This window comes from Oncorhynchus nerka, linkage group LG18 (genome assembly GCF_034236695.1).
Source record: "Oncorhynchus nerka isolate Pitt River linkage group LG18, Oner_Uvic_2.0, whole genome shotgun sequence".
Taxonomy (NCBI): Eukaryota; Metazoa; Chordata; class Actinopteri; order Salmoniformes; family Salmonidae; genus Oncorhynchus; species Oncorhynchus nerka.
In genome coordinates, this window is record NC_088413.1 from 22,613,362 (window position 1) to 22,638,954 (window position 25,593).

The following is a 25,593-nucleotide window of genomic DNA, read 5'->3' on the forward strand; positions in this document are numbered from 1 at the left end:
TCGCTCCACCACCTCGGATAAAAGATAAAAGCACATCAAAGATGAGGAGCCTTGGGCAGACGGATCATAATCGGATTTCCAAGGCAAACCTCAACCTAGACTTTGTGTTAGATTTGTCTGTCCCTCCGTGTCTGTTCATAGGGAGAAACGTGTTACCATGTATGGCAGGGGAATCCTGCCATTAATGTGATAATCCAGTGGCGGGTGGTGAAAGGAGGGGAAGGAGGCCTCGCCTGTCATGTCTCTTAGCTAGGCCTGTTGAGTCGCCCACTCACGTCCCAGAATGCATTGCACCTTTCTATCTCTCTCTCTCTCTCTCTCACTCTTTCTCTCTCTTTCACACACACACACACTGGAGCCTGCATGGTACAACAAAGTGTCATATTGCAAAGTGAGGGATGTAGAGGGATGTTTGAGGAGAGTAGATGAAAGAAAACAGTCTAGTGTGTTTTTGGACCTCTGTGTGTAGTTTTTTTTTGTCTTCTCCGACCCAGCTGATTTAGTAGTGTGGTGTTTCTTCTGTTCTATATGGAAAACAGACTGACTGACTGCTGCCTGGGCTTAGGATAGGACCAATAGAAAACAGACTGACTGACTGCTGCCTGGGCTTAGGATAGGACCAATAGAAAACAGACTGACTGACTGCTGCCTGGGCTTAGGATAGGACCAATAGAAAACAGACTGACTGACTGCTGCCTGGGCTTAGGATAGGACCAATAGAAAACAGACTGACTGACTGCTGCCTGGGCTTAGGATAGGACCAATAGAAAACAGACTGACTGACTGCTGCCTGGGCTTAGGATAGGACCAATAGAAAACAGACTGACTGACTGACTGCTGCCTGGGCTTAGGATAGGACCAATAGAAAACAGACTGACTGCTGCCTGGGCTTAGGATAGGGCCAATAGAAAACAGACTGACTGCTGCCTGGGCTTAGGATAGGACCAATAGAAAACAGACTGACTGACTGCTGCCTGGGCTTAGGATAGGACCAATAGAAAACAGACTGACTGACTGCTGCCTGGGCTTAGGATAGGACCAATAGAAAACAGACTGACTTACTGCTGCCTGGGCTTAGGATAGGACCAATAGAAAACAGACTGACTGACTGCTGCCTGGGCTTAGGATAGGACCAATAGAAAACAGACTGACTGACTGCTGCCTGGGCTTAGGATAGGACCAATAGAAAACAGACTGACTGCTGCTGCCTGGGCTTAGGATAGGACCAATAGAAAACAGACTGACTGCTGCCTGGGCTTAGGATAGGACCAATAGAAAACAGACTGACTGACTGCTGCCTGGGCTTAGGATAGGACCAATAGAAAACAGACTGACTGCTGCCTGGGCTTAGGATAGGACCATTAGAAAACAGACTGACTGACTGCCTGGGCTTAGGATAGGACCATTAGAAAACAGACTGACTGACTGCTGCCTGGGCTTAGGATAGGACCAATAGAAAACAGACTGACTGACTGCTGCCTGGGCTTAGGATAGGGCCAATAGAAAACAGACTGACTGACTGCTGCCTGGGCTTAGGATAGGGCCAATAGAAAACAGACTGAATGTGCCCTGTTAGAGTGTGCGTGTGAGAGGTGGAGTGTTTGTGTGTGTGAGCTGTCACTCGTGCTGACTGCTGAGAGCCAGCTCGGGGTTTGCCGGTCACATGACTAATGTGAGCGAGTAATAATTGACCTCTGCCGACAGCTCAGTGAAAAACATGTAAAGACATATTCCTCTCTCTAACAGAGAGAGAGAGAGAGAGAGAGAGGGAGAGAGAGAGAGAGAGAGAGAGAGAGAGAGAGAGAGAGAGAGAGAGAGATGAACCTGAGTATAGGTCTCTTGTTGTTGAGATATTACTGCATGGTTGTATCCAGTGGGGTTGGGTTACTAAAATAGTTGCAGTCAGTTTCACGTGCTGAAATGATAGTTGCAGTCAGTTTCACATGCTGAAATGTGTGAGTGCTGGTAAGCTCTTCCATAATCACTGTACTCATTTCCCTTACGATCAAATGTGGCCACGAGTTTCTGAAAAGTAGTCTTTTTTTTGTTTTGCTGAAGTGACGAACTTCCAGGTTTATGAATGCAACCTTCAATGTCACTGATGCAATAGATTAGAACAGGAGGTTGAGTGGTTAAAGAATGGTCGTTTAGGTACTTCCACTTGAAATGCACACTGCAGGTGTCTGTAGATAGAAGGTCCTCCTGGGTGAAGGGGTTCACAATGACAGGTGTCTGTAGATAGAAGGTCCTCCTGGGTGAAGGGGTTCACAATGACAGGTGTCTGTAGATAGAAGGTCCTCCTGGGTGAAGGGGTTCACAATGACAGGTGTCTGTAGATAGAAGGTCCTCCTGGGTGAAGGGGTTCAGGGGTTCTGTAGATAGAAGGTCCTCCTGGGTGAAGGGGTGACAGGTGTCTGTAGATGACAGGTGTCTGTAAGGTCCTCCTGGGTGAAGGGGTTCACAATGACAGGTGTCTGTAGATAGAAGGTCCTCCTGGGTGAAGGGGTTCACAATGGCAGATGTCTGTAGGTAGAAGGTCCTCCTGGGTGCAGGGGTTCACAATGACAGATGTCTGTAGATAGAAGGTCCTCCTGGGTGCAGGGGTTCACAATGACAGGTGTCTGTAGATAGAAGGTCCTGCTGGGTGCAGGGGTTCACAATGACAGGTGTCTGTAGATAGAAGGTCCTCCTTCACAATGACAGGTGTCTGTAGATAGAAGGTCCTCCTGGGTGCAGGGGTTCACAATGACAGGTGTCTGTAGATAGAAGGTCCTCCTGGGTGAAGGGGTTCACAATGACAGGTGTCTGTAGATAGAAGGTCCTCCTGGGTGCAGGAGTTCCTCCTGGGTGACAATGACAGGTGTCTGTAGATAGAAGGTCCTCCTGGGTGAAGGGGTTCACAATGACAGGTGTCTGTAGATAGAAGGTCCTCCTGGGTGCAGGGGTTCACAATGACAGGTGTCTGTAGATAGAAGGTCCTCCTGGGTGCAGGGGTTCACAATGACAGGTGTCTGTAGATAGAAGGTCCTCCTGGGTGAAGGGGTGCAATGGGTGTTCATTGGGCTCCTAAAAGATAGAAGGTCAAAATGACAGGTGTCTGTAGAACTCCTAGGTGCAGGGGTTCACTCTTTATATATAATTCAAATGCCAACTAAAAGTTGCGGTGCCTTTCGACCTCACTTGTCACAACGAGACAGTTGCCATAGAGAAGAAGAAGTGAACTCGGGGTCATGAAGGGGCGCCGCTGTTTTCTTTTGTAGCGGGCCGCTGTTGACTAACTACCGTCCTGCAACGCTGTGGCAGCGCTGTGGCACCGTGTCCCACAGGGGGAAGGCCTCGGGGACAGCATCGAGACAACGTTGAAATGCCTCAACTCTGGCTCACTCAACCTCATTTCCTTTCAAAAACAATCTCCTTTTTTCCCCCTTCATTTTTGATTCCCTTGTTTTCCTGTTCCCATGTCAGGGAGAAAAGAGGCCTGTGTGTGTCTGTAATGACAGGCTTTCAGGGAGAGGGGAGATGTTGTGTGTGTGAGGGTTTGCGATGCGTCGAGAACATAATGCACCATGGATCCCCAAACCCTGTCCAGACTTGTGTCCTCAAATTACATTATGGGAATGCATAGGTGTTAAAATGTGGAGGTGGTTCAGTTTCCTACTCCCTGCTGCAATAGCCCATTATCGTAGTGAAACTGTGGGCCGGTTGGCTCAAGGCATTGTCGTGTCTCTATTTCCTGTATCTTTGTTGATGTTACGGTGATACCCTATTTGAGGGTTTTGCAAAAAACTACAATACAATTATTTTTCATTCCAGTCCATAGCCAAAGGAATTTAGCAAATGCTTGATTAATCCTGAACCTTTTCAATTATTCTCTGTGTTGGTGGATCTCTCTGGGAGGCTGATCCCTGTCGACCCACGATGGAAGGAGCCCTATAGTGCTCAGCCTCTCAGCTGTCATCCTGGTCCAACCCGTTTAATGACAGTATGACTGGGACTTAATCTGAGACAATCCCTGTATCGGTATCCACATAGCTCCGTGCGCACTCCCTCACGCCCTTAGGGCGAGGCTGTAATGGCACCCTATTGCCTATGGGCCAAAATGAGTGCACTATATAGGGAATAGGGTGTGGCCAAAAGTAGTGCACTATGATAAAGGGAATAAGTTACCATTTTGGACAGAGCCTTCGACACTATTTTATGTTTTGGTCTGTCCTGTACTCCTGGCTGGTACAAGCTGTTCTTCATTGCCCTGCTCCTTCTGTGTGTGAGTGTGTGTGTGTGCCCTGGCTCTGTGACAGGGAGGCCCATGCAGTCTGTGCTGTTACCAGGACACTGTTGGCTGGGTGACAGCAGAACAGTCTCACTCAGACACACAACAACCCATCCCTGCCCTGAAACCTGCCATATCGGGCTCTGGTCAAAACAAGTACTCTATATAGGGGATAATGTGCCATTTCAGACACTATCTATCTGTGAGGATAGATAGATAGATAGATAGATAGATAGATAGATAGATAGATAGATAGATAGATAGATAGATAGATAGATAGATAGATAGATAGATAGATAGATATGGGGAGATGGGTAGGTAGGTAAAAGCCTCCAGGCTGACGCTGCTGTTTCCGTAATCTTCTCACAGGCCACTGCTCTGCTGGTAACCAGCATGACACTAGTGTGCTACTCTCCTAACCGCAGCGCTACCGCGTGGTTGGTTGCTCGGTCGTCCTCTGTTGCCATCGGCTTCCTTCCCATTTCTGACATCGCCCCTGGCGACGTTCTCTCTCTCGCTCTCGCTCTCTTTCTCTCTCTCTCTCTCTCTCTCTTTACCACCCCCTCTCTCTCTCGCTCTCGCTCTCTCTCTCTCTCTCTCTCTCTCTCTCTCTCTCTCTCTCTCTTTACCACCCCTCTCTCTCTCTCTTTCTCTCTCTCTCTCTCTCTCTTTCTTTCTCCACCCCCTCTCTCTCTCTCTCTCTCTCTTTACCACCCCTCTCTCTCTCTGTCTCTCTTTCTCTCTTTGCCCTGTTTTACCACCCCTCTGACTCTCTGTCTCTCTCTTTCTCTTTGCCCTGTTCAGACTGACTACCAGTAGTTTCCTTTTCTAGGCAAGGTCCAGGAAACCAGTTTTTCCTTCATCCCCACATCATAGGCTTACACACACACACACACACACACACACACACACACTCACACACACACACACACACACACACACACACACACACACACACACACACACACACACACACACACACCTGCTAACTGGAAAAGCCCATCTGACATGGCTGCTCTCTGCTCGTGATCAGATTCATATCCCGTCACGTTGGGAGGAGTCCTGTGGTATGTTTGCCCTTCAGGTCTATTTCTGGTCCTAGAGTATGTAGACAGAGACAGTCTACCTACCGGTGCCAGTCAGCTGTTGTTTTGTGTCCCTCCCTCTCTGTTTCATTCAACTGTTTCACGTAAAGTGAGTCATTGATGGAAAATGATGACTAGGCATTGGTTAGAAGTTAAATACAAACCAATCTGGCCTGTTACTCAGTTCAGAGAAACATCTGGCTGATGGTTTGGTGATGAAGCACTTTAAAAGTGTCCTTGTCATGAAAAGTGCCATAGAAATAGATAAGTGAATGATTATTATTATTATTGATAACATGTGGTCTGATTCTGATTGTGGCCCTCTTTGAAGTGTTCTCGTTGGCCAGGGGGAAATACCAGACGGCCGACGGTAATGTACAGATGGAGAAAAACAATGTTGCTTTTGAGTTCAGTCAATGTTTCCTGCTGTGTTGTGATTCAGCTGGTCAGTTCACCTGTAACAAGGTTTTTGGAAAATCACAACTAACTATACTGAGTAATGTTCTGCCAGGAGGGAAATAAATAGACCAGTCATTACCATAGGGAGGTGTGTGTGTGTGTGTGTGTGTGTGTGTGTGTGTGTGTGTGTGTGTGTGTGTGTGTGTGTGTGTGTGTGTGTGTGTGTGTGTGTGTGTGTGTGTGTGTGTGTGTGTGTGTGTGTGTGTGTGTGTGTGTGTGTGTGTGTGTGTGCGCGCACGTTAATAGGCCTTACTACTCTCTGTCTGATCTCCTCTCAGATTCCATTCTTCATCACAGTTTCCTCCTTACTTGTCTTATTCAGAACCTCCCCTCTATAGCCTGGCCCCAGATCTGTTTGTGCTGTATTGCCAACTCCTGCAATATAATATGTTGGGCTTGATAACGACCATAGGAGTTGGCTATACAAACAGACCTGGGACCTGTTCTCCCATTGTAGCTAGAGGCCAGACCTGGCTGGGGCTGGAGCCAGTGTAGAAAGAAACACCACTCTGTAGTGTGTGATATGTCAGACTGGATGTTAGAGGGAGGGGAGGAGGGGGGGCAGACCCGTTACTTCACCTCTTCTGCTCCCCTCTCTCCTTCTCTCTCTCCTCTCTCTCATGCTTTCTCTCCTTCTCTCCTTCTCTCTCTCTCCTTCTCTCTCTCCTTCTCTCCTTCTCTCTCTGCTTCTCTCTCTCCTTCTCTCTCTCCTTCTCTCTCCAAAGAGACCACATCTGTTTCTTCTGTTTTCTTTCTTTTTTTTCTTTTTACTTTGTTTCTCTCTCTCTCTCTCTCTCTCTCTCTCTCACTGAGTCAGCAGAAGGCTGAGGGAAAGAGGAGGATGAAAGCAGATGGGGAGGAGGGGTACCTACAGAGCCCCTGCTCACAGTGGACCCTCCTCACTCTCTCTCTCTCTCTGCCAAAATGCCTCTCTCCTCCCTTCTTCCCTCCTACCTTTTATTTGGGTTAGGGGGGCTGACTCTTTTGTGACAGGAAACTGTATGAGAGAGAGTCCCTGGCTGGCTTGCCCTGTCTGAAATGGATCTCGCATCTGAGTGAGAGGAAGTCATCTGATACAAAGACAACAGGGTTGTGGTCATTAGGCAGCGAACAGACAAAAACATACTGAAACAGGGAAGGACTACCAGGACTTGTCCAATAAGAAACTTTGCAAACATTTTCCGTTGTATGTCCAAATGAACAAGACCCAGGCTATGGAAGGCCTGTGATGTTGGACATGATGAGGTTTTAAAGGCCCAGTGCAGTCAAAATTCAGTTTTTCCTGTGGTGTTTTATATCATATTGTACAACAGCTGATGAAACTAACACTGTAAATGTATTAAGACATTTTATTTCTCGATAGTTTCTGGGTGAAAATACAATCTACACAGGATTTTCTAATCAGCAGGTTTTTATGGGCAAACCTCTCCACCAATAACAGCTCGTTGTCAGTTTTCCCCTCCCCACTCGGACCACTCCCAGGCAGTCCAAGCTAAATTCTTGCTTGAGAATTATTTTTGTTGCTAAAAAGCCCATTTTGCCCATTTGAATTGAAATGTATTGCAGAAAGGTACTTCATTGTTTCCCAGAAAGATTTGATATTGATATAAAAACGTCTGTGTTGGGTCTTTAACTATAACTATGATATACTGTAAGGTCATGTCCTCATATACCTAAGGTCATAGACACAGAAACAGCACATTGAACTGATGACGGGACATAATTGTTATCTTCAGTGCTTCTGTTATTGCCAGCTATTTCTCTCTTTCTCTTTCTCTCTCTCTCATAACTTATTAATCCTGAGTAGGTAGATAGGCATGTTCTGTGTTGAGGACATGTGACCTTTATGGTTCTGACCTTTATGGTTCTTGGTCACGCCGTGCTGCCAAGTCGTTCTGTAACATTCCACATAATTAAATAGTGATCAGTGACTCATTGGGGATAATGGGGGCGGAAGACGCCACGTGTCAGTCTCTCAGTCTACTGGACTGTACTGTCATAATGTGTGTGCGTGTGTGCGTGTGTGCGTGTGTGTGTGTGTGTTGTTGACTTAATCATAGGTGTGCATGTAAATGTACAGTAGGTGTGAAGGTAGGTTCACATGCATGCCAGTAAGCTGGACACCTTCAATCATCATACAATTCAATACAATACATTACAATACATTACAATTCAACACATTACAATACAATTCAACACAATACATTACAATACAATACAATTCAACACATTACAATACAATACAATACAATACATTACAATACAATACAATTCAACACATTACAATACAATTCAACACAATACCACCAATAAAATATATTTCAATACAATATAATACCGTACGTGTGCATGTGTGTGTTCACACGTGTGTCCATGTCCGGGTGTGTCAGCATGCTTGTTGTGTATGTGGTACATGTCTGCTTTAGTGTGTGTTTGCTCATGTCCATGTGTGGTGTGTGTCCGTCTCACAGTATGTGTGTAGGCTCACGTAGTCTATGTTATGCACACTTCACCCCTCCTATACCCACATCTCAATGAGAAGGTAGTCACACCTCCATCTCAGGTGTTGAAGCCTCCAGGTCGTCGGTCCGGGCTCAGTTCCCTCTGTCACTAAATCATTTTCAACTGACGCAAAGTAGCTGATGCCCCTCATAAAAAAAGAGATGAACACACACTGTGCCTGGAGTGGACTATGGAGATGTGTGGCCGTGAGATAGAGAGATGGGGAGAGAGAGAGATGGGGAGAGAGAGAGAGGGAGAGAGAGAGAGAGAGAGAGAGGGAGAGAGAGAGATGGAGAGAGAGAGAGAGGGAGAGAGAGAGAGAGATGGAGAGAGAGAGAGGGAGAGAGGGAGAGAGAGAGAGAGAGAGAGAGAGAGAGAGGTGGGGAGAGAGTAGAGAGAGATGGAGAGAGAGGGAGAGAGAGGGAGAGAGATGGAGAGAGAGAGAGAGAGAGAAGAATAGCATGTTGTTTCTATAAAGGCTGTTCTTTGAGTTGTGAAATACGACAGGACAACCAGGGGCGCAACTTTCTCTCACCATTTTTTGAAATTGCATTTTTGTTTCCCCCCCTGATTTTAGCATTGGAATGTGATACAAAACGAGGCAACGGTGTGCTTTAGGACCATGTGGACGCCTCCGAGCAGTCGGGTAGGCTGTTTGGAGTGTTTATCCGTCTAGATAAAAAAAAAAGTTATGTCCCCCCACTTCTAAAACCAAAGCTGCGCCCCTGAGTACAGAAGCACAAAACAAGTGAGGAACAGAAAGCGAGCGAGGCTGGGCCGACTTGACTCGGCCATTCCTAGAAAGTCAGGCAGGCTCGGGTGTTGTTTGTGTTGTGGAGGGGATGGGGGGCTGTGGGGATTCCACTGTGGCGCTGGAGGGTATGGTGGGAGGGCCCCCTGACTTCTACTGGAGGACGCTGGAGGTTAGGGTGGGAGGGCCTCCCGACTGCTACTGGAGGACGTGGCTGGTGTGTCGGGCACAGCAGAGTAGAGCAGATTGAAAATGAGGTCAGCTCTGCACGTAACACACACTCACACACACACATACGGTGGAATGTTGAGTTGTGTAACAGAGGCGGGTAGGGGGAAAGGGGAGGGTGACACACTCAGCTTGCAGGCAGTAGAAATAGTCCTAGTAGTACTAGGAGAATGTACTGCAGGCTCGCAAAGACCACGTCACCACTTCATGTAAGAATGGAGTTGTTTTGGTCTGGGAAAGTGGATGGTTAGCTACAGCTAGAGAGAGAAGAGACTGGAGTTGATTTGGTTTGGGAAAGTAGATGGCTAGCTACAGCTAGAGAGAGAAGAGACTGGAGTTGATTTGGTCTGGGAAAGTGGATGGTTAGCTACAGCTAGAGAGAGAAGAGACTGGAGTTGATTTGGTTTGGGAAAGTAGGTGGCTAGCTACAGCTAGAGAGAGAAGAGACTGGAGTTGTTTTGGTCTGGGAAAGTGGATGGTTAGCTACAGCTAGAGAGAGAAGAGACTGGAGTTGATTTGGTTTGGGAAAGTAGATGGCTAGCTACAGCTAGAGAGAGAAGAGACTGGAGTTGTTTTGGTCTGGGAAAGTGGATGGCTAGCTACAGCTAGAGAGATAAGTTTGTTTGAAGAGTTCATTTGATGCATGGTGTTGTGCACACACAACACACACACAACTGAATTTGAATTCCCTTTCATATAGTCTCTCTGTTCCCATGTACACAAGGTTTGATTCTGGGTGTTGAGATTCAGAGATTCAGAGAAAAGAAAGTAAAACAGTCTGCATGCTCTCTCTACCCTCTCTTTCTCTCTCTCTACCCCCTCTTTCTCTCTCTCTACCCCCTCTTTCTCTCTCTCTACCCCCTCTCTTTCTCTCTCTCTACCCCCTTTTTCTCTCTCTACCCCCTCTCTTTCTCTCTCTACCCCCTCTTTCTCTCTCTCTACCCCCTCTCTTTCTACCCCCTTCTCTCTCTCTACCCCTCTCTTTTGAATTCTCTCTCTACCCCCTCTTTCTCTCTCTCTACCCCCTCTCTTTCTACCCCCTCTCTCTCTCTACCCCTCTCTTTCTCTCTCTCTACCCCTCTTTCTCTCTTTCTACCCCCTCCTCTCTCTCTACCCCTCTCTTTCTCTCTCTCTCTGTCTCTACCCCTCTCTCTCTACCCCCATCTCTCTCTCTCTCTCTACCCTCTCTTTCTCTCTCTCTACCCCCTCTTTTTCTCTCTATCTAGCTTTCTCTCTCTCTATCCCCTCTTTTCTCCCCCCTCTCTCTCTCTCTCTCTCTACCCCTCTCTTTCTTTCTCTCTCTGTCTCTACCCCTCTCTCTCTACCCCCATCTCTCTCTCTCTACCCCCTCTTTCTCTCTCTTTAGCTTTCTCTCTCTCTACCCCCTCTCTCTACCCCATCTCTCTCTCTCTCTACCCCTCTCTTTCTCTCTCTCTCTCTCTCTACCCCCTCTCTCTCTACCCCATCTCTCTCTCTCCCTCTCTCTCTCTACCCCCTCTACCTCTCTCTCTCTCTCTTTCTACCCCCTCTTTCTCTCTCTCTAGCTTTCTCTCTCTACCCCCATCTCTCTCTCTCTCTACCCCTCTCTTTCTCTCTCTCTCTGTCTCTACCCCCTCTCTCTCTACCCCATCTCTCTCTCTCTCCCCTATATCTCTCTACCCCCTCTCTCTATCTCTCTCTAACCCCCTCTACCTCTCTCTCTAGCTCTCTTTCTCTCTGCCTCTGCGTGACATCGTAGGAGATTGTGTACCCATTGTGCAACCCACACAATACTAGTCCGATGATATAATATACATGGAACCCCCACCACCTCTTTCTCAGAAACCCATTCTTATACTGACGCTGAGGAGAGGAGAGAATTGGTGGTTTGTGCCAGTGGGTTATGTGTTATTGTGTGTTAATCATTTACATCGGCACAGTGTGTATGCAGACCTGTAAGCCCATTTCACCATGTCCCTAGGTGGGACTAGTGTCCCCACTAGTGTCCCCACAGGTCTGTCTGTCTGTCCGACTCCAACCTTAGCTGTCATGCAACTCAGGACAGGAGGGACATTTTGAGCGTTTCCGTGCACTTCTTGTATAATTACATTACAGACTGTTGTCACAGCTTTGGAAAACGTGCATATTTAGTTTGGGCTATCCTGACTTTGAAATGATACAGAGATGCACACCAAAACCATTCTTTAACTTTTAGATGTGTGTTTTGTTAGATACTACTGCACCGTTGGAGCTAGGAACACAAGCATTTCACTACAGACAAGCATTTCACTACAGACAAGCATTTCACTACAGACAAGCATTTCACTACAGACAAGCATTTCACTACAGACAAGCATTTCACTACAGACAAGCATTTCGCTAAGCTTACAATAACAACCGCTAACTATGTGAACATGCGACCAATAGCATTTGATTTGATTTGAACCACATCACTTCATAGAACACAACTGGTGATCGATCTCCAAACAGACATTTGACTTCTCACACTCCTTTACTCTCTTTTTTATTTTTTATTTGACCCCTTTTTCTCCCCAATTTTCGTGGTAGCTACTATCTTGTCTCATCGCTACAACTCCCGTATGGGCTCGGGAGAGACGAAGGTTGAAAGTCCTGCTTCTTAACACAGCGCATCCAACCCGGAAGCCAGCCGCACCAATGTGTCGGAGGAAACACCGTGCACCTGGCAACCTTGGTTAGCGCGCACTGCGCCCGGCCCGCCACAGGAGTCGCTGGTGCGCGATGAGACAAGGACATCCCTACCGACCAAGCCCTCCCTAACCCGGACAACGCTAGGCCAATTGTGCGTCGCCCCACGGACCTCCCGGTCTCGGCCGGTTACGACAGAGCCTGGGCGCGAACCCAGGGACTCTGATGGCACAGCTGGCGCTGCAGTACAGCGCCATTAACCACTGCGCCACCCGGGAGGCCACTCCTTTACTCTCACTCGTTTCTTATTCTCTATTCTCACTCGTTTCCTATTCTCTATTCTCACTCACTCTATTCTCACTCGTTTCCTATTCTCTATTCTCACTCGTTTCATATTCTCTATTCTCACTCGTTTCCTATTCTCTATTCTCACTCGTTTCATATTCTCTATTCTCACTCGTTTCCTATTCTCTATTGTCACTCGTTCTTCTTTTTTGGCGCTTTGTACACTACGTCTGCTTTTTACGCGACAGAGGTACCCGACATGACCAACAAGTATGTGGAGACTTGCTCGTCGAACATCTCATCCACTTATTTGAAGGGGTGTCCACATACCTTTGTATATACAGAGCATGTTGAATCAAAGGTGTTTTTAATCTGACATGCTTTAGTTTCAGTTACCCCAGGGCTAGTTTCAGTCACCCCAGGGCTAGTTTCAGTCACTCCAGGGCTAGTTTCAGTCACCCCCGGGCTAGTTTCAGTCACCCCGGGCTAGTTTCAGTCACCCCGGGGCTAGTTTCAGTCACCCCAGGGCTAGTTTCAGTCACCCCAGGGCTAGTTTCAGTCACCCCAGGGCTAGTTTCAGTCACCCCAGGGCTAGTTTCAGTCACCCCGGGCTAGTTTCAGTCACCCCGGGGCTAGTTTCAGTCACCCCAGGGCTAGTTTCAGTCACCCCGGGGCTAGTTTCAGTCACCCCAGGGCTAGTTTCAGTCACACCAAGGCCAGTTTCAGTCACCCCAGGGCTAGTTTCAGTTTTGGAAAGAGACAAACGAAACCAATCGCAACAAGGCATTCCAATAGTCATGGACATTCCAGTTAGACATGAAAATACTACCAACGACTGAACAACAATAAACCTGTTGTTTTCTATGGCAACAGAGACAAATCAAAACGTGTGTGAAGACTTAGGCATTTCCTGCTGAAGTAGGCTAATTCAGCTAGCCACGTTGACCGTGTCACTCACTCCTTGGCGTACACTGTGTTGTTTTGCTAGGTTGCTGTGTTGACGCAGGTTTCAGTCGCTTGCGTGCTAAAGACGGAGCCTCGTGACTCATAGCCCATGTTTCTGTGGCCAGGTCTGTGTGTGTGTGTTGATGGGGCCTATTGTGTCTCTGTCTCGCCTCGCACAGTTGTCACCAAACACTCCACACACACACGCACGCATACATTCTCACAGTGGGTGTGTCGTCCTCGCTGACAGAAAACAAATAAAGCCTGACTGTCTGTTCCAGAGAACTGACATTTCATATCTGAAAGGAAATCATCTCCCTCTGTCTGCCTGTCTTTTATCTCTCTCCTTCTCCATTTCTCTTTCTTTCTCTTTCTCTCCTTTAGACCCCCCTCTCTATCGCTCTCACCTGTCTTTCTCTTTCTCTCTCTCTCTCTCTCTCTCTCTCTCTCTCTCTCTCTCCCTCTCTCTCTCTCTCTCTCTCTCTCTCTCTCTCTGTCTCTCTCTCTCTCTCTCTCTCTCCCCCCTCTCTAGCTCTCTCTCCCCTCTTTCTCTCTCTCCTCTCTTTCTCTCTCTCTATCTCTCTCTCTCTTTCCTTTCTCTCTATTATCATACAGTACATTGCGTGCAGTGATGTTGTGGTAAAAAAGTTGATGGGTAAACTCTTATCGCCAGTGGCGGTGAGTAAAGCAACACACCCTGTACTTTCAATGTGTAAACTGTCAAGCAAAAGAAACAAGTGTGGAAACCGTGTTTACTTACGTCTGCCCTCCACTACACCACTGATGGCGTGGGCTGTGTCTCACCACAAAGCCAGTTTCACATGGGACGACTGTCTCTCTTTTCTTGTTTTTCTCTCCGTTCCGCTGTTTTTGAGGATGGTGCGGTCGGCCCATCAGATCTCTTCTTCTCTTCTTTCTCGTTAATGTAAACATGTGTGCCTGGGCAGGGGCTGAGGACCAGAGGGTGACAGAGAGAGAGACTGATGAGGAGAGGAGGGCTGTGTTCTGTGTTGTGTTCTGTGTCTGCTAGCCCCCAGGCTGGGACTGGATCTCTTCTTTCTTGTCCCACTTCCCCTCTCTCTCCTTTTCTCTCTCCTTTAGACCCCTCTCTCTCTCTCTCTCTCTCTCTATTTCTCTCTCTCCCCTTTTTCCCTCTCTCTCTCCCCTATTTCCCTCTCTCTCGCTCTCTCTCTCTCTTTCCTTCACTCTCTCTCCTCTTTCCCTCTCTCTCCCTCTCTCTCTCCGTCCCCTCTCCCTCCCCCCTTCAGTCTGTCTGTCTGGTTGCCAGATGTGGAACCATTCACCATACTTGGCAACCCCAAAATTCCATAAACCCACCGTGGCGATACGATACAGGCGATCCAGCTCAGGCCCACTTACACCACTTACACTACTTGAAGTAGAGTAGGCTAACACCATGGGGGCATTTAGAACTACTTAGGTTAAACGTTTTCGGCTTTTAAATGAAGCTTTTAAGAGGTTTTTTCCCCTGGAGTGTGTCGTAATGTCATGACCCATATCTGGTAAACAGCTTAGTATCAATTTAAAGGGAATGAGGCTTTCATTTTTGTCACCAGATGAACCGGGGGTTCTGTTTTGAGTTGAAGTGGTCAGAATTAGAAACAAAGAGGATGGCGGAGTATGTTTTCCAGAGCCAGTCCGACTATGTTCCCTCCTGTTCTGGACATTAACTCATGTCTTTCTCCTCCTCTCTTATTCTTTGAACAATGTGGACGTCTCTCTCGGTCTCTGTTCTGAAGTCAAAACAAGCGCGTCAGGCACGGCAGGGTGGGTTCTTCTCCTTCCGGCCAAACATGACGAACCGAGTTGGCCTGGCGAGCGAGGGGAAACATCGCAGCAGTGTTTCTGCTGACCCCTGACCTTTACTAGAACGAACAGGCTTGGTCCAGCGCCAGGCGCAGGCGTGCTGCTCATTCCTCCACATCCACGGGTCGGTGTGTGTTTGTGTGTGTGTGTATTTATGGGCTGTTGTCATTCAAAAAGACATAATGTAAAGCAAGCAAAGCAAAGTGAGAGGGTTAGGGTAGTGGGTTATGTTAAGTAGGACTGATTAGAATGTGGACACGGTGTTCTGAAGGAAGGGAGTTGGGTTAGGGTAGTGGGTTATGTTAAGTAGGACTGATTAGAATGTGGACACGGTGTTCTGAAGGAAGGGAGTTGGGTTAGGGTAGTGGGTTATGTTAAGTAGGACTGATTAGAATGTGGACACGGTGTTCTGAAGGAAGGGAGTTGGGTTAGGGTAGTGGGTTATGTTAAGTAGGACTGATTAGAATGTGGACACGGTGTTCTGAAGGAAGGGAGTTGGGTTAGGGTAGTGGGTTATGTTAAGTAGGACTGATTAGAATGTGGACACGGTGTTCTGAAGGAAGGGAGTTGGGTTAGGGTAGTGGGTTATGTTAAGTAGGACTGATTAGAATGTGGACACGGTGTTCTGAAGGAAGGGAGTTGGGTTAGGGTAGTGGGTTATGTTAAGTAGGACTGATTAGAATGTGGACACGGTGTTCTGAAGGAAGGGAGTTGGGGATCGCTTTTCCCAGTGGGTGCTTTGTGTTTGGCATTAAGCCTTTGCTTTGTGTTTGGCATTAAGCCTTTAAGTGTGTGTGTGTGTGTGTGTGTGTGTGTGTGTGTGTGTGTGTGTGTGTGTGTGTGTGTGTGTGTGTGTGTGTGTGTGTGTGTGGTGAGTGAGTGAGTGGTGAGTGGTGTGAGTGGTGGTGGTGAGTGTGAGTGAGTGAGTGAGTGAGTGAGTGAGTGAGTGAGTGAGTGAGTGAGTGAGTGAGTGAGTGAGTGAGTGAGTGAGTGAGTGAGTGAGTGAGTGGACGGAAGGGTTTAGTAAAAAGACATCTGAGTAATTCACAAAATGAACCACCCGACTGAGCCCAATCTCAGCAGCCAATGACAGCGGTCAGGTGGCTTCCTCTTGGACGTGACCGTGAATGGGCCTCGCCTCTCGCGGTCACAACAGTCCAGAGAGCCAGCTTTACAGTCTTGTTACTTCAAACCCTTACAATCCACCAGGGCCCAACAGTAGAGGGACTATAGTCTATCCCAGAGACCTACAGCACTGCCTGGAGGCTAATAACCATTTATGAGTCTTTATAATCCATATTAGAGCCTTATGTCACAAGCCCTTAGACTCACTATAATGTCAACCATAGATATTTAGACATAGATAGATATATGTCTCTATGTAGCTATATATATATATATATATATACATATATATTCTGATGTTAATACAGCCGTGTCTGTATGCTACCATACCTTGATGTGTTTCCAGTCATACGGGTCGTTATGGGGAAGTGTTCCCAGACCGGTTTGGCCATAGGTAAATATGAGCACTTTATAGTGTGTTCAGATCAACCAGTTCTCTGTCATGTCTGCTGTCTGGATCATCAAAGGTTCCTATTCACAGGAACATAAAAGGGGATACTATTTTCAACCCACCCTGATGAATTGGAATGAGAAATGTGAAGTAGCTCGGTCTCAACGTTGTGTATCGGGAACAGAATGAAATGGGCATCCCTTTTCAAGGACACTATTGTGTGTGTGTGTGTGTGTGTGTGTGTGTGTGTGTGTGTGTGTGTGTGTGTGTGTGTGTGTGTGTGTGTGTGTGTGTGTGTGTGTGTGTGTGTGTGTGTGTGTGTGTGTCAGCCAGGCAGTCTTGATAAATATTGAGTGACCAGGGTCTGGTTTAATAACAAACATAAGTACGTAGCAGCAAGGATCTGTCAGGGAGGGACACACACACACACACACACACACACACACACACACACACACACACACACACACACACACACACACACACACACACACACACTGCGAGGTTTCTGGAGTGAGATGACCAGGCATGAGAACAACTGGTTCATAGCCTCTGACATGCAAGGTTTGGGTCAGAAAGAGAGGGAGGGAAAGTCAAATCGAATAATCATCTACTTTTTAAAATAGGGGGGGGGGGGTAAAATGAAACATTTATTGGAGAATGACATAGCGGCAAACTCCATCCATCATCTCATCCTAAAATACTTTACTGATGTTTCTCTCCCCCTCCGAGCGAGGTCTGTGTTTACCTGGTATGAGGTGTCCAAACAGAACTCTGTTTCACTGCTGTTGTGATAAACAGAACCTGGTTTCAGGTCAGATCACCCAGGACAGTTAGGATACTAAAGACCAGGTCTCTGTGCAGGTGTGGATCTGGAACTGACTCCAGGTAAATAAACAGTGGTAAATCTCCAGAGGAGGAGGGAGGGGAATTGGGGACTATGGAGGGGCTACGCCTCGTTATACATTTTTTTTATAGAGCCAAGATGGTCGCCCATTGGCTCGGGTTACGCTCGGATGATGTGTTTGCCAAGCCCTGCCTAGTGCAGCTGAGCACACTGAGCGGATGTTTCCAGCCAGAGGAGAAAGTAGTCTTCCACCACCAGATCGGACCCCAGCCACGGCCCTCGGCCTACTTCCTGCCCGCTTCCTCTGGCCTCCCCTGGCCTGGGTCCAGCTGCTTCATGTGGGCTGGGGAGTGGGGAGAGTGGGGCAGGTTGGAGGTGTTGGGGTGGAGGCCCCCACCCCTGATCCTCCTCTGAAGACACTTGTTCTCCTGTGGGGTGGAGGGTGAGGAGGGTGTGTTGGTGTTGGCAGCCAGGGTGGGGTAACATATTAGGGGTGGGGGAGACGAGGGGGGGTAGGTGCCCCCTTGGGAGAAATAGGAATGAAAGCGCTGGAACACTTTCACACAGCCCTCGTTTTCAGCTGAATTCCTGTCTGCACCTGCAAGATGTTTTTGCTCTACTATTTTCATAGAAATGCTGTACGTTTTTCTGAAGACCACAATGATTAAACACACTGAAGTGAAAGGTGCCATTCTAATTGAGGTTAGAGGGGAATAACGATGTTTGATGTTGGGGAGAGAAGATGGCTGCTAGTCTAACGGTTCACCTTCTGTTGTCTGGGTCTTATAATGACCTCCTAATGGAGTGGGCTGGGAGGAAGAGGGTCTCTCTTCCTATAAAACACAGGCAACGCCCTGCCGTGAAAAAGAAACAACTAGCATGGGATAAGTACAAGGACCCCGTGTGTGTGTGTGTGTGTGTGTGTGTGTGTGTGTGTGTGTGTGTGTGTGTGTGTGTGTTTGTTTGTTTGCAAGCGTTCATGTGTGTGAGCTTGCTTGTGTGTGTGCGTGTTCATGTGTGTACATGCAGCTGTGTGTGCGTGTTCACAACAGACCCAGGTGTGCTGGGCTCCTCAGCCAGAGAGCTAGCAGCCTGTCTGTGATTAGACTGATTGTAATGGAGGGATGACCTGAGGACAGCCTGGAGGCAGTCTGCAGTTAGAACCAGTTTACTGTTCACATGGAGAGAAGCCTGGAGCTGGAGGAGAGGAAGGAAGGAAGCCTAGCTAGGACAAAGAAAGGCGTCATGCATTATCCTAGAAAACAGAAGGCAATTTATTTATTTCACCTTTGTTTAACCAGGTAGGCCAGTTGAGAACAAGTTCTCATTTACAACCTGGCCAAGATAGAGCAAAGCAGTGCAACACAAACAACACAGAGTTACACATGGAATAAACAAACATACAGTCAATAAGACAGTGGAAAAGTCTATATACAAGTCTATATATTTTAAAGCCCCTTTTTGGACAAAATGGGATAAAAGTAGCTATGAAAAGAGTTACACAAACTGACTATATGAGTAGTATATGATAGGAGTGGAGGATCTGATCCCACTAGGACACAAACTGACTATAGGAGTAGTATAGGATAGGAGTGGTGGATCTGATCCCACTAGGACACAAACTGACTATAGGAGTAGTATAGGATAGGAGTGGAGGATCTGATCCCACTAGGACACAAACTGACTATAGGAGTAGTATATGATAGGAGTGGTGGATCTGATCCCACTAGGACACAAACTGACTATATGAGTAGTATATGATAGGAGTGGTGGATCTGATCCCACTAGGACACAAACTGACTATATGAGTAGTATATGATAGGAGTGGTGGATCTGATCCCACTAGGACACAAACTGACTATAGGAGTAGTATAGGATAGGAGTGGTGGATCTGATCCCACTAGGACACAAACTGACTATAGGAGTAGTATAGGATAGGAGTGGAGGATCTGATCCCACTAGGACACAAACTGACTATATGAGTAGTATATGATAGGAGTGGTGGATCTGATCCCACTAGGACACAAACTGACTATATGAGTAGTATAGGATAGGAGTGGAGGATCTGATCCCACTAGGACACAAACTGACTATATGAGTAGTATATAATAGGAGTGGTGGATCTGATCCCACTAGGACACAAACTGACTATATGAGTAGTATATGATAGGAGTGGTGATCTGATCCCACTAGGACACAAACTGACTATAGGAGTAGTATAGGATAGGAGTGGAGGATCTGATCCCACTAGGACACAAACAGAGCGGCCATTTTGGTTCTAAAGATGCCTTGGCCGTGTGATGTGCTCTTTGGTTTTGGGGGTGGTCGACTCACGTTACGACGTCTTTCTGAGAACACCTGTGTGGGTTTTTCTTGGCCAGCGTTGCCATGAGTCTGGCAGGAGGAGATATAGCCTGGAGAGAGTAGAGGAGACAGTAAAGGCATAGGCCTGTGATATTTAGGTCAGTGTGTCAGGCTGTCAGGCCCTGGAGATGTGTAGCCCATGTCGTGACCGGTTTGGGACTGGACATAGATTAGGTCATTTGTAAGCTTACGACCGTAACATACATTAAGGTACAATCTGTACTTAACTGTTGATTAAAACATGCATCCGCCATTTCCTGGTTGCAAAAATTCTATAGGTTCGCCTAATTTCAGTTTATGTGACAAAACAAGATAGTATAGTGTAGAGAATCATTGTAACATCTAAACCGCTGTGAAATATATTTTCTACAACCAAAAATATTGTATTTCCAGCTGTTTGAAGCTGCTGTACAAAACCAAAAGGGAAGCCTAGAAATAGTGCACATTGATCAAATGTACCGCTTCTTAGACTTGCTTTCAATGAGAATGACAGATTTATAACTCACATTTCTTAAGTGCATTTTGTCTGGCTCCAAAAAGGTTACATTTTGCAGCTTTAACTGTTGATTAAAACATGCATCAAGATAATATCTCTCCTTAAATGTTGATTAAAACATGCATCAAGATAATATCTCTCCTTAAATGTTGATTAAAACATGCATCAAGATAATATCTCTCCTTAAATGTTGATTAAAACATGCATCAAGATAATATCTCTCCTGAAATGTTGATTAAAACATGCATCAAGATAATATCTCTCCTTAAATGTTGATTTCATGTTTTATGGTGGTGGAATATCATCTCTAGCATATTGCCTGAGCATCGTTCATTCATCTCTCCATCCCTCCATCATCTCTTCATCCCTGGCTGGTCATAAATGGTCAGCTTGTATTCCTGCACCACCTCTCCTCCTCTCCTCCCCCCATTGTGAGACCAAAAGGCCCACACATTATTGATGTTTGATTACCCTTTTCAATTTTCAGTTTACAATTCATTTTGGGTGCTCGTTAGTGCAACCGTTTGCTCACGAGTTGACGTAAAAGGCCCCGGCCTCTATCCCAAAATGGCACCCTATCCCCTAGATAGTGCACTACTTTTTCAGAGCACATTGTGCACTATGTAGGGAATAGGGTGCCGATTGGGACGTAGCCCATCTCTTTGGCTCTCCTGCTACCAGAGGCAGTGCTCAGCACACGCATATTGTCCTCTCTCTCTCTGTCTCTCTCTCTTTGTCTCTCTCTGTACTATGACATAATGTGACAAAGCACACTCACACACTGCGGCTGTCGGGGGTTATGCAACCTGCATGGCTGTGTTGTTTGGACAGGCCATTAAACCTGCAGAAGGAGTGTGTGTGTGTCTGTGTGTGTGTGTGTGTGCGTGAGTGCGTGCGTGTGTGTGCGTGAGTGCGTGCGACCTGCACTCGACCCTTGCCGCTCTCTCAACACACTCCGTCCACAAGCTTGAGTGTGTGGGAGCGTGTGTGTGGGGATGTATGGAGAATAGAAAGTGGATGTATGGTTGTGTGTGTGTGTGTGTGTGTGTGTGTGTGTGTGTGTGTGTGTGTGTGTGTGTGTGTGTGTGTGTGTGTGTGTGTGTGTGTGTGTTTTGCATGTGTGGGTGTGTGATAAGAGCAGTTGGGGAAGCTGGGTGTTATAGAGTGTAGGACGTTCACAGTACAACGTAGAGAAAAACGGGGCAATTCAAGAGGATGCTACAAAATGAACGTCAAACACTAGATTTCTTTGCCCTATGTCATTATACATATAATGAATCATTAGATTGTTCTCTACAATATTAAAACCTTAATATACTTGTTCTTGCCAGTGTTGATGAAGTAAGAGCGTTAATTTGCTGGGACAGTTGCTAGTTTAGACTGCTCCAATCTTGGTTGTAGCTCTTCCATATTTGGTGTTGTGGGGTGGTACCATTTGTTGGTGTTGCCGCTGGTTGGGCCAATCAAAATCAACTTGATATCCTTGGCTTTCATTGTCTATATTGCCGATCAATCTCTTTTGACAGGGGACGTTTCTATGGCAATTTAAAGGGAAATACTCTTTGTAAATAAATATATATTTAGTCCCTATTTAGTTTTGTATTCAGCGGAATTCATGTAGAAAAAGCCCATGTTTTCACTCCCGAACCTGCAGCCACTAGTTAGCTTGTCAGTTGACGATGGACGTTGGCGCCGTTCTGCCCTGGAGCAGCGCCACAGAGTTCTGTGGAGCAGTGACCCCTTGTTGATCATGCCTGTGCTGACATTCCCTTCACCGTAAACATGCTACATTCTCACAGTGAATCGTCTATAACGTTGGAACCACATATGGTAGAGACATGGGGTTTGTACTATTGTTTTTCTGCCGGAATGAACATTGCAACCAGGATGTGTATGCTCCCAGCATGTTTCACTTTGACCCCACCCCCTCACCTGATAAGCATTGTGGTTGAGTTCCAGAGGAAAATATGACACTGAAAACCAACAAAACAGTCACGTGATTAGGATCGCTCTCTAGCGAACCTCTTGCCATCTACTCTCCCTCCCCCATCTCCTCTCAGTCTCTGCGTGCATTTGTGCTCCTCTGTGTTTCTACCACACAGATGACTTCAAACGGATCTCTAGTTCACCTGTGTTGACCCTGCAGTGTAGGAGCCTTTCTTGTACATGTTGCTGACTCAACTCACTCCCTCACCACTCTCCACCTCTGGTTGTTTGTGTTACAGACGTGCCAAACTACGGCTGTACCTTGAGCAGCTGAAGGAGCTGGTTCCTTTGGGTCCGGACAGCACTAGACACACCACACTGAGCCTGCTGAAAAGGGCCAAGATGCACATCAAGGTACCACGACCACACAGAGCCACAACCACAACCAGAGCCACGCTGAATTTTAAATGCGTCCTTCTAGAATTGCCATATCAGGGACGTCACTGTAGAAGTACAATTACTAGAATGAACATAATATGATGTCACCAAACTTGGTGTCTTTTGGAAGATCATTCTATGGTTTGTAATTCTACGGGCCACAGACATAATCTTATACTTTAATTCCAGAACAACAGAAACTGAAAGTTCTTGAACGTCAAATCACAAAACCACAGGCCTTTGAAAGGCTGTACTGTAATCATAATAAGTCATAATTATGCCACTGGGCCCAGTCGCACTCCAGAGGTGAATAAATTACTGCATCAGAGCTTTTCCTTTTCCTTTTAAAGGACCCCAGAGAGTTACCCACTAGCAGACAGACAGACAGACAGACAGACAGACAGAAGTAGGTCAGGAATGTCTCCCTGTCCTCAGGAAGTACCTCCTGATCCTACCTCAGAGGCTCAGTGCTCAGCTGCTGTTTCCTCAGAGTCTCCCTGCACCGCCAGGCACTTACTCTCTCTCTCTCTACATCTTTCTTTGTAAGTCTCTTTCTCTCTCTGTCTCTCTCTCTCTGTCTCTCTCTCTCCCTCTCTCTCTCTCTCTCGCTCTCCCTCTCTATACATCTTTCTTTGTAAGTCTCTCTCTCTGTCTCTCTCGCTCTCCTCTCTCTGTCTCTGTCTCTCTCTCTCTTGCTCTCTCTCTCTCTACATCTTTCTTTTTAAGTCTCTCTCTCTCTCTCTCTCTCTCTCTCTCTGTCTCTGTCTCTCTCTCTCTCTCTCGCTCTCCTAAAATAAGAAAACATACTCTAATCTTTCAATCAGAGCCGTTAAGCCTTAAAAAAATGGCAAGCGTGCAAAAAGTAGCATTCCCATCCCCTAGACCAGGGAAGAAAAAAAGCCCCCTTGCTCATTACAAATGATAAGTCAACAAAGAGAAACTTTAAGAACATTGAGAAAAAAATTCTGGAGTCAGATGGGGATGATTTTCAGATATGAGGTTGAACGTTATAATTGGATTTGGGGTTGGCTTTGGGTCAGCCCTCTCTACAGTTCATTACTTGTTGCAGCTCATGTACACCAAGTGACAACCCACTGGGCAAAAACAATCAACGTTGTTTCAATGTCCTTTCAACCAAAAAATGGTGATGACATTGAATCAGCGTGGGAAACTGACTGGCTTTGAAAAAAGTAATCAACCTAAAGGAATTTAGTCTTTTTCACCCAACTTCTAACCTAAATGCAATGACATGGGGACACTTTTGTTGATTTCACGTTAGTTGACCACTCAGCCAAATGTAAACCAAAACTAGATGTTGAAAAGGCGGAGGGAAGCTTAATACGGTCGGTAAACAGGACCGCAGAAGGACCGTTTACGAAGGGAAGTGGATACTCTTTTTTTGAACCGCTACGAAACCGCAAGCGCTACAACATTGTTTACTTCCTGCATTAAAGCTACAATCTGAAGTGACAGCGGACTGAGTCTTAAAGAATAGAACTTCATCGGTGAATTTGGGAACGGTTACATTTCTCTAACCAGGTCCCTCAACTTTCTACCAAACCAAGTGGCAGGACTGTACTTTAGTTGCCAAACTAATTCCAGTTTGTGGCTTTACCGTTGCGATGCAGGAGACTTCAGATGGTTACAGTCTAGTTCTCCACAGCTGCTGCACGGACTGTGTGGTCGGTGGAAAAACCCTGATTTAACTCTTCACATCCTGTTTACGATACATAGGCCTGTCCTCTGGTGTACTGGTGCTATAATATCTACGCTTGTAGTTTGGTTAGTAGGAATCTGTAAAAGCACAGGATTACAGCGCTTTGGTTCGTTGTCTTGTTCTTCCCCTCTTTAAAAATCCCTTGGTTGGAATTGTGTCGCAATCTGGGTAGTGTGTGAGTAATATCTGCCCGTTGGGTCAGCTGAAGTCATGTTGTTGCTATGGTTTCACTTCCTTATAATAATCACTAATGTGAGAGCATGCACGTGTGTGCATATTGCTCAACCTCCAAACAGCTGAGTTTAAGCTATCAGAATTCTCAAAATACACTGAAATACACTTAAAATTCTCAAAATACACTGACTAAAATACACTCCCGTGCATTTAACCCAGGTATTTGAAAACAGTATTTGAAATAAGTATTTGAAAATACTGTCAAATACAATTTGGTAGACAATTTGTTTTTTTTTTTACAAATAACCATTCAAATACTAAAATAAAAGTACTTGTTTTGGGCTGTGTATTTGAAAATACTGAAATACACAGAAAAAGTATTTTAAATACCAGATACTCAAATACACATGTATTTGAACACGTCTGTCAAGTGTAAAATGTGTGTTTGCCCCAATGTCAGTCTAAATGTGTGTGTGCCCCAATGTCATTATGAATGTGTGTGTGTCCCAATGTCATTATGAATGTGTGTGTGTGTCCCAATGTCATTCTAAATGTGTGTGTGTGTGTGTGTGTGTGTGTGTGTGTGTGTCCCAATGTCATTCTAAATGTGTGTGTGTGTGTGTGTGTGTGTCCCAATGTCATTCTAAATGTGTGTGTGTGTTTCCCCTGTAGAAGCTGGAGGAGGCGGACAGAAAGGCTCTGAACACCAAAGAGCAGCTCCAGAGAGAGCACCGCTACCTCAAACGACGTCTGGAACAGCTGGTGATGCCTGGAGGCGTGGAACGTACCCGAACCGACAGCCTAGGCTCCACCATCTCCACCGACTCAGAGCAAGGTACGCTGGGACACCCGCATGACACACGAGATACAAGGTACTCAGAGCAAGGTACGCTGGGACACCCGCATGACACACACACACACGACTCCCTGAAGCCTTTAGTAACCTATGAATGTGGTTTCCATTTATCCTTTGACCCCCCTTTGATTTAACAACTGATGTGGATCAATAGAACCAGATGTGGGGACTCTTTAGGTCAAGTCAATGACCGTAAATGAACTAATTAGTGGTCAAGGGGAGGGGAGCAAGAACTGGCAGCACTGCAGCTCTTAAGTAGAA

General features: G+C 46.4%; 1 protein-coding gene across 1 annotated transcript in view; it reads left to right on the forward strand.

Moving 5' to 3' along the window:
- mxd4 (MAX dimerization protein 4) overlaps nt 1–25,593 on the forward strand; it is a 39,211-nt gene that overhangs the window by 7,841 nt on the left and 5,777 nt on the right. The window contains exons 4-5 of the mRNA XM_065003762.1: nt 22,447–22,561; nt 25,149–25,311. Coding sequence (XP_064859834.1) covers nt 22,447–22,561; nt 25,149–25,311 — 278 coding nt within the window. The remainder of the gene's footprint in view (nt 1–22,446; nt 22,562–25,148; nt 25,312–25,593) is intronic.